We start from the raw sequence: 10,024 nt of genomic DNA on the forward strand, positions 1-10,024 counted from the left end.
ATTGTGTTGGTTTCAAAGATGGTGGTAGCACATTGGTGCTAGAGACGGCAGTGCGTTGGTGTTAAAGTGGTGGTACGTTGGTAGTAGAGATGTGCAGATGGTGAAGGTGCCTGGATGTGACAGAGGGTAGAGATGGTGCCAGGTGTGACCTACTGGAGTGGTGGCAGTGATGTGATGTTGGAGTTGATGGTGCTACATCAGTGGTGGAGATGGTAAAGATGGCGGAGCTGCACGGCTGTTGGGGATGGTGGAGATGGTAACGGTACATTGGTGTCAGAGATGGTAAGGATGGCGGAAGTACATTGCATTGGTCATGGTGGAGGTGCACTGGTGGTGGAGACAGTGGAGATGCGGGGAGGTAGTGGCAGATGCTGCTCATGGAGACCATGGTGGTCACCTGGAGAGTGGGAGGAGGCGATGGTGGCACTGTGGGAGCCCTGGGGAGGCTGGAGGCAGGGGAGGAGAGGATGATAGCAGTGGTAATAGTGGTAGAGGGCATGGTGGCCATGGCGGTATGGACTAATGGTCAGCGCTGGCAGTCGCAATAAAGATGATCAGATCAGACTTGATTTTTACTAACCTTTCTCTGATCCCAGTGGCACCATCAAATTGGAGGGGATGTAGGTCCCTACCCGGTTGTTTTGAGTTTGGGGCCAGTTTTATTTGCTAAAAGAATAATCCTCTAAAGAGAGAGAAAGACAGAGATAGAGAGACCACATCACTGTAGACACCGTTTGTGTAGTTTAAGGGCACAGGGAAGGTCAGGATAAAGGGAGGCCCTGGAGAGTGAAACTGATCAAATTACACTACCCACACATAGAATATTCCATAAGGAAACCACTATTCTATATAATTAATATGCACCAACAAAAAATAAAATAGAGCAGCCCTTCTACTCCCCACACATTGCACACCAGCCACAAGCTTATTAACCACAGTGTCTGACTGTGTGTCCCACCCTTGATGAATTGTGGCCCAGGCTCCATGAATCATTGCCCTACACGAGTTCAGCAGAACTGGGGGCCCCGTTATTTTTCTGTCAAGTGGCTTCTCCATCTTTGGGGGCCACACAAACTCCCACTGGGTCCCTTGTATCGGGCCAGCATCAGAGGAAAAAAGGGAAGACTGGTTGGAGGATCTCATGGCAAATTTCTGCCCTGATCTCATTGGCTGCAATGAGTGGGAGGAGCCCACCCAGCTCAGGAGCCAGGGACCGGGCACACAGACACCCCAGGAAGGCTGCACTCTGGCTCTGTCAGAGTCTCCGGCTTGCCTCTCTCCTGCAGTCCTCTCTTTCTCTTTTCCTTTTTTTTTTTTTTTTGTTTTTTAATGGTATGCATCTTAAATTATTGTAATGCGGTAAGGTAGGGTGTTATTTATTTGAAGGAGCCAGAGCATCATTCTTGACTTAGGATTGAAGGGTTTCTGTTGTTTGACAAACTGCAGGCCCTTTATGAATGAAGCTATTGACATACAGCTCAGGCGATCTCGTCCAGTTGATGGACCGCCAGGCCTCTCTAAGGATGCAGCGCTCATAACAGATTGCCACTGGGCCCTACTCTGGGCGTGCTGGGCAGGGAAGGAGAAGGCGTCCCCGGCCCTGGGCAGATGATAAACCTGCCGGAAGCACCTCACAAGCCGGGCTCTGTCCACTGCGCCACTTTCTTCTCACCTATTTCTTCCTGGCAGGTGATTAGTTCCGGCTGTCATTCTTGCCAACATCATAAAGGCTGTCCGACATTTCCTCCAGTAACCTTGACGCTTTCATAGACACAGCAGCCTGGGCATCCATCTTAAAGAAAGACCGTGCCTGCCTGGCCAGTGATCAACAGTGGCCTCCTCTGGCCCAGCAGGCCTGGGCTGCAAATCCATAATGGGGCCATCGCTCAGCCATCTATCTTCCCACTGCAAAGTTCCAAGGGTGTGCAGAAGCACTCACAACCCCACTTGTCAAACTCCTCCGGGCCATCTTGGGGACACAGTGCTGAGAGGCCAGGGCAGACCAGCCTGAGGACTCATGGTCCTAAAGGTTCCCCAAATGTAACTCAGTGTCCATCTCCTTATCCAAAATCCAGTAGTCTCTGCAAAGAAAATCCACCCCCTGGTTGATTAATACCTTGCCTGCTCCCCAAAATCCCTCTAGACTTTTTCTCCCCATTCCTAATGCTCCCCTCTTCTCGCCTCTCTTCCCTGGGTCTGCCTGGCTAATTAGCCAGGTCATCACAGGCCCCACCCAGGCCCAGGAGTTGATGGGATGAGTCTGGTTTGTTTCTTCAGATGCTTCTAGAATTGGAAACATTCTGAGGGTTAAAGGCCCACCCAACTCCTATTCACTCCTGCTTTTGTACAATCAAAGTACAAGGAATTTGAACCTACTGTGTCCTGTGGAATACCAGCCAGGACGGAATCAACTGGGGTTGTCAAAAGCAGACAAATCTGGTTGTCAAAGACCAGGTTCTTTTCAGTCTAAAGAAGAAAAGAGGAAAGTAGATTGGGCTGAAGAACTGCGGGATCCCATGCATCCATGAGACAAAGCAAATAGAGCCCTCACTCAGGGGCTCCTCTGCCACCATCAGTACCACAGAGCCCAGCTGGAGCCCTCACACACACTTGCTGTGGGTCCCAAGACCGCCGTGTGTTTATGTCCCCAACCTGCACTCCTGGGCCAGACCAGGAGCTTGCTGGCTCCAAAGCATGCTGGGTGGCTCCCTTCTCCACCAACCCCTTCCTTATCCCCCAGCAGCCACTGGAACACCAGAGCCTGTGCATGGTGGTGGGTGTAAAGGCCACAATTGCCATTCTTTGGAAGACTGATAAAGAGCTTGGGAGGCTGAGACAGGAGGATCACAGGTTTAAGGCCAGTGTACAATAATTTAGAGAGATCCTGTTTCAAAATGAAATAGCATAGGTCTGGGGGTATAGCTCAGAGGCAAAATGCCCCTGAGTTCAATCCCCAGTATACAAAGAGAGAGAGAGAGAGAGAGAGAGAGAGAGAGAGAGAGAGAGAGAAAGAAAGAAAGGGAGAGAGGCAGGAAGCAGGAAGAAGGAAGATAAATCACATTTATGGATCATGAGAAGGAAGTCAGCCCAGCCGGTCCTCTTGGCCATTCTCTGGATTGTTCGACGATCAGGTAGACAAGTCCCACCAGGGCTGGGGCTGCCTCCCACAGCTTTCTCACTGCACCTCTGATCAATGGTTTATGCATTTCAAGGAATCTTGACTTAATCACTGACTTAAATGGCCAGTGCCGTGTTTGAAAGAGCACGCTGTACCAGAGCGACTGTATCCCTCACTGATGAATCTCCACGTGCAGAGAGAGGACTCGTGGTGGGCAGGTGGCTGGTTTGAACTTCCAAGGCTGTGATACCTGGGGAAACGAGGAGATGGGAGAGAGCTGGGTGCTGGCCAATGCGACCCCTGGCGCTCACTCTTGCCCACTGACGGTCCCGCTTGGTGCAGGATTCTGTCACTGCGCTGCAGGACTACGCCGAGACACGTCCCGCCTCAGTTGTCTACTGGGCCTCAGCTTAGAGGCCCTAGCCTGTGACTTTGCCCTCAAGTGTGTTCCCTCTCAGCTTCCAGAGTCGCCACCAGACTTGCGGGTCCTCTCTGTAGACGTGAAGGGTCTAAACGTGGTCTAGACACAGCTCAGTTGCCATTGTTGTCTGGCATTTTTACCATGGGTGGTTTTGCTGATTTCCAGCTCTGCAGCTGTTATAATTAGATGAGGATCATCTGCACCTGCCATCATCTGTCCACACACACACGTGCTTGGTAATATGCTGTAGCTTATTCTGTGCCATCTTTTATAAGTGATATTTAAGGGGGATTAACAAATTGCACACGTGCAAGGTGGAATGACTAATAGTGATAATAATAGTAGTGGTGGTGGTGACAGGAACACGGCCGCAGAAATTCATAGTCCTCCGCAGGCTGGAGCGGTCCTCCAGAATGCTCTGAGGTCACCACCGGACTCGCTTCTCACGGCAGCGCTGAGAGGCAACTCTTTCTAGTCCTGTTATACAGATAAGGCTAATCTGGGCTGAAGCTCAATTAACTCAAGGAAGGCATGGAGAATCTCCAAGGCTGGGTGTGCTTTAGGTCACGCGGGGCCCCTACGGGGCTCCACATGGAGCCCAGAGAAGCAGGCAGACTCCCAATGCCGACCTTCTGCAGCAGATGGGCGCTCCCACAGGGCCAAGGGCTCCCCAGGGAGGGCCGCGAGGTGAACTGCTGGGATAACTCATGGCTCCATGTGGGGACCTTCCTCCCATGCTCCATAGGTCTTATAGGAGCCATTTCCCTCTTTACAGCAATAGGCAGACTTTTAATGTTATCAACCATCTTTGAGTCAGTGGATTTGGATGGTAGAGTCATGGAACTGACCTTTGACCAGACCTGACCTTGGTCAGAGTGTGTAGGTCACTTTTTATAAACAGTTTCAATATTCCTTGAAGGAGGTCAAGATGCTTTAGAAATATTTGGCCAGATCATGGTGCTGAGACAGAGGGCCCTGAGAGCCCTCTACGGTTCCTTGATGGGATACAGCAGATCTCACTGACTTCCCTTAAAGGTCTTATAACAGAATAGACATCACTCTTCAAATGTGGTAGTGTGTGTGTGTGTGTGTGTGTGTGTGTGTGTGTGCGCGTGTGTGTGTTCCTGGGGATTAACCTGGGGCATTCTACCTCTGATCTACATCCCCAGTCCTATTTCTGTTTAATTTGCAGAGGGTCTCACTAAGTAACCAAGGCTGGCTGTAAACCTGCAATCCTCCTGTCTCAGCCTCCCAAGTATTGGGATTATAAACATGCGCAACCATGCCCAGCTTGTATTCTTTTCTTTTTTCTCTACTTGGTACTGGGGATTGAACCCAGGAACATTCTACCTTCCGAGCTCTCCAGCCCTATTTTGCTTTTTTTTTTTATTTTAAAACAGTGTTTCACTAAGTTGCTGAGGACCTCCTAAATTTCTGAAGGTGGCTTTGAACTGAAAACCTTAAATTGCTGGCTTTGAACCTGCAATGCTCCTGTCTCAGCCTCCCAAGTTCTGAGATTACAAGCATGCACCAACACTCCTGACTTGTGATATTATTTTAAAGGTTGTGCAGGAGTTCATTCCATCTGGAAGTTAAGCATCAAGAATTATCATTCATTTTACAACACTCCTATGCTCTGGTTAAAATATCGTGTTTACCCTCAGTTCCACCCACCTAGTCATCTGACCCACTGGATGATGTTCAACCAACCAGTGTGTGTTCATGGTTGTTGAGAGGAGAGAATAAGGGTCACGTGGATGTTTAACCCAAGATTTAACGTTAGAGAGAGCCTTGTAGTGGCTAATGGAAATTGGAATCTGCATTCTACTTCCAGATATAAAAGTAATATAAGAAATTATCTTAGCCAGGCATGGTGGTACACACTTATAATCCCAGCCTTGGGGAGGCTGAGACAGGAGGATCACGGTTCTCAGACAGCCTCAGCTACTTAGTGAGGCCCTTTGCAACTCAGGGAGACCCTGTTTCAAAATAAAGCCAAAAAATAGGGCTGGGGGTGTTGCTTGGAGGTAGAATTTCCCTGGGTTCCATCCCAAGTGCCACAAAAGGAAGAAAGAAAGAAATTATCTCTACATGAGCCAGGCATGATGGTGCACACAAGTAATCCCAGTACTTGGGAGGCTGAGACAGGAGGATTGCAGGTTCAAAGCCAGCCTCGGCAGCTTAGCAAGGCTCTCAAGAACCTAGTGAGACCCTATTTCCAAATAAGAAATAAAATCAGGCTGGGGGTGTAGCTTGAAGGTAGAATGCCTCTGGGTTCAAACCCCAGGACCACAAAAAAAAAAAAATGGTCATTGCAACTAAAAAGGAAATAAGTTAAACCACGTATTCAAACTATTTGGAAAATAAAATATGATGAGCAGAGATGCCATATACACCCCACCCGACTTCCCAGTTTTGAAAGTGTTTAAACAACTTTACAGATATTACATGAAAACTGTACTGGGTTTAATTTTCGCTTGTCCATTTGCAAAGGACACCTGGATCTATAGACCACAAGGTCTGGTGATAGAAGATTCCCCAGAGGAAGAACTTTGCTGTTTGCTTTCTGCTTAACTGAATTTCAAATGCACTGGAGTAGACATCTTATGTCTCCCTCTCGTGATGGGGGGTGATTTTGTGTGGACAGCTGGGCTAGTACTGCATGCTCTGTGATCATTCTTGCTTTCTGTTTATTCCTCCATCTTGGATGCAACAGTTTTGTGGAAACAAGTCATCCAGCGCAATGGAGGCATCCTCACCAAGGCCCTGAATGTCAGCTGCTTGGCCAAGGTCACCGATGGCTTCACCCAAGGACATATAGTGGAAGTGATCAAAGGCGTGCTCACGGACCGCAGGATCCGGCAGCAGCCGCACAAACCGCTCACTGCCGTGGAGTTCACTGCCACCATATCCAGCATGGATCCTGTCTACAAAGAGGAGGAGGACAGCTTTAAGGTAAGCACTGAGCCTTGCCCGCCAAATCTCACGGCAAACTCCCGTTCTATGGCCACCTCCCTCCAGCTTCCTTTGAACTCTGCCACAGACAATAAATTTGGGAATTTGACATTTTGCGTTGCGCTCCACTCTGGATCCCTGGAGGGCTTGGTGAGCTCGGCCGCTGGAAGTTGTAGCTGGTGTTTGCACAGGGAGAACTGATGACTTACAGCCCATTAATCTGCAGCTGTTCACTTCAGGTCCGTGGTTGCTTTCCTTCTCACCTCTGGAGTCCCGTGTTATGAGGCAAGATGGCGGTGACCACTGCCACAAGGAGGGCGGGTTTCTTTGCTGCTGTCTGGTTGGTCTTCTAATCTTCTTATTCTCTGTCCCTTGTATTTATCATTTTTATTCCTCTACTGATAGTATTTTATGGCTTTGTAGAAGGCTGTTTTTGAGGCAATGGAGATCGGGTGTCAACAGGACTCCTAAGTGATGCTTCTCTAGGTCACCATCTTCCCAGAAGTCCCAGAATTTTACATTTTGGATCAAAGAATCTTTTGAGTTTGAACAAGAAAACATATGTCTTCCAAATTTTAGGAAAATTGTGTTCTGTCACCTTATAATAGACAAATTGTGAAGTTGAGTCGCAGCTTCTAAACGATTGGTTTCTCTCTCTCTCTCTCTCTCTCTCTCTCACACGCACGCACGCACACACACACACACACACACACACACACACACACACCCTTATCTTGGTTTTCGCTTATTTCCTATCATGGAATAAGCTCTGCATAGCAAATCCATCCATTCCCTGAGCAGCATATTTCCAGCTAATGCTGTTTCATCACATATTTTCATGCTGCGCTACATTCCTCAGTAAAATCAGCAGAACTTAGTTTTCTGATTTTTGGACACGTTCTGACATGTTCGCAGGAATTTTTAGATCTGAAGGAAACTTTCAGACCCCTCTTCCAACTCCGTCTTTGCTAGTGAAATTCCTGAGAGTCACATCCCTTTCCATTCAGAAAGCTGGTCCAGGGGATGCCCAAGCATTATCCCAGTACCCAGGCCAACCCGCACTCCTCTTTAACTCAGAATGAGGTGTGTGCCCATCCTGTACCTGAGCTAGGCCCTGTGACCAGCTGGATAAGAGAGGGAGGAAATCGGTTGAAGGTTACCACAATACTGGCCACGGTCACCAAGTGAACTGAAATTCTCATCCAAGCGTCCTCTCTGGGAGCCGGAGGCAGATGAGGCTGTCTTCCTTCTGTTAAACATCACTTCCCATCAGCCTAAAAACTGTATTTTCGTCCTGGTTTTCCCCTGCTGCTTCAGTGGAAGGCAAAGGAGTCATCATAATGACCCCAGCAAGAATAGTCCAGCGAAGGGGTTGGTGAGCTTTTTCTATAAAGGGCCAGAGAGAAAAACCTTTAGGTTTTAAGAGTCATGCGGCCTCTGTCTCAGCTACTTATCATGCAGTAGCGTCTTTATGTGTAAAGGAATGAGTTGGGGTTCCAGTGAAAGGTTATTTGCAAAAAACAAAAAACAAAGCAGATAAAACAAGGAGTGAATTAGTATTTTTAGAAAGGAGAAAATGTGTGGAAAATTTCATAAAAGAGTATACCACTTGAAAAGGATAAATGTTTGCAGTCAAGATGAACATAATTGAAAGTTTCTAAAATACCTATTTTCCTCCTAATTTCGAGGAGTTGATTTTAAGGGTGGATCTTTTTTTTTTTTTTTTTTTTTTTGGTGGTACTGGGGGTGGAGCCCAGAGGCTTTTTACCTCCGGGCTATACTCCCAGACCTATTTTATATTTTTTATTGGAAACAGGGTCTCACTAAGTTGCTGAGAGCCTCACTAAGTAGCTGAGGCTGGTTTCGAACCTGTGCGATCCTCCTGTCTCAGTCTCCCAAGTGCAGGGATTACAAGGGTGCACCACCACACCCGGCAAGGTGGATCTTTTTAAAAATTGGATTTTTGAGCCAGGTGTAGTGGCACACGCTTGTAATCCCAGCATTTGGAAGACTGAGACAGAAGGATCACAGTTCGTGGACAGCCTCAGCTACTTAGTGAGGTTCTTTGCAATTTGGTGAGACCTTATTTCAAAATGAAGAATAAAAAATAGGGCTGGGATAGAGGTAGAATGCCCCTGGGTTCCATCTCTAGTACCACACACACACAAAAAAAAAAAACTGGATTTTCAACTTTATTTTTTCTTGGTGGTACTGGGGATGGTACCCAGGGGCTTTCTACCTCCGGGCTATACTCCCAGACCAATTTATACTTTATTTGGAAACAGGGTCTCACTAAGTTGCTGAGAGCCTCACTAAGTAGCTGAGGCTGGCTTCGAACCTGTGCGATCCCCCTGTCTCAGCCTCCCAAGCACGGGGATTACAAGCGTGTGCCACCACGCTCGGCTGATTTTCAACTTTTTAAAGTGACCCATAGTTTTCCATCTGTGACAAGTATTTGAGGCTAACCATGCTGTTTGAGAAAAGGAAATGTAGGGCCTGGGATGCGAATGCTTATGCTTCTCATGTCTATTCCCAGTGGATTTAACCACCTTATTCATTTTTTTAAAGAAATAGAATCACTGTCCCATTCCTCTGTGCTCCCAACCCAGTCCTCCTTCCCCCATAGAACCAAGCACGGGGCCTGGCTTCAAATTATGTTCGGTAAACTTGTTAGCGACACACTTATGGGACAGATGGCCAGACAAAATGACAGACACCATTTCACTCCTGAGTAATGTAATGCTGCTGCTCTGGCATCCTGGAGTTGGGCCTATCAAGCTTGCCCTGAAATTTTTTACTTAATTGTGTTTCTGACAATGTATCAGATGAAGATGTCACAGGTTCTCCAAACACATTTTACCCTGCCCCAGGGACGGGATGGAGAATATGCTTGATGATGTTGGTGATATCATCATAATAATGTTAGCTAATACTCCTTAAATGTTTATTATGTAAGAGGTACTATATTAACTCATCAGGGCTCACAGCACCGTTATTTTGCAGATGAGAATCCTGAGCTGTGGAAAGGTTTGGTAGGCATTACTGATCCTCAAAGACATCTGCGTCCTAATCCCCGGGGCCTGCAATGAGTTAACTTCGCCTGACACCAATGGAATATGTTTGCTAGTCAGCTGACCTTACATAGGTGACCCTGAATCATCCCAGTGAGCCCAATATCGCCGTGGGACTAGAAGAGGATCGCGGAGCAGAGAACCAGATGTAGCTTGAGACTCTTCCGGCCTGCAGCTGGACGGGGGCCTGCGGGCCAGAAGGCAGGGTGGGCTCCAGAAGTCACAAAGTGCACGGTGCCTGGGAAGATAACACAGCTCTGCAGACACTTTGATTTTAGCCCAGCAAGAATCATTTCAGGCTTCTGACTTAAATGTGTTCTTTCAAGCCATTAACTTCAAGTACCTTGCCATGGCAGGAAGGAGCAGGAGAGGAAGAGGAGGCAAGGAAGAAGAGCAATACAAGAGGCAAAGTAACTTGTGGCAGTTCATACAACTAAAGGGTAGCAGAGGAGGAGGGGG

The 10,024-nt window shown here is 47.7% G+C and overlaps 1 protein-coding gene across 1 annotated transcript in view; it reads left to right on the forward strand.

Moving 5' to 3' along the window:
• DRC11 (dynein regulatory complex subunit 11) overlaps positions 1-10,024 on the forward strand; it is a gene marked incomplete at its 5' end in the record, with an annotated part of 132,512 nt that overhangs the window by 118,925 nt on the left and 3,563 nt on the right. Inside the window, one exon of the mRNA XM_080689629.1 lies at positions 6,256-6,494. Within this exon, the coding sequence (XP_080545755.1) occupies positions 6,256-6,494 (239 nt within the window). The remainder of the gene's footprint in view (positions 1-6,255; positions 6,495-10,024) is intronic.

The sequence above is a fragment of the Muscardinus avellanarius genome (genome assembly GCF_963383645.1).
Source record: "Muscardinus avellanarius genome assembly, chromosome: 2".
NCBI classification, from domain to species: domain Eukaryota; kingdom Metazoa; phylum Chordata; class Mammalia; order Rodentia; family Gliridae; genus Muscardinus; species Muscardinus avellanarius.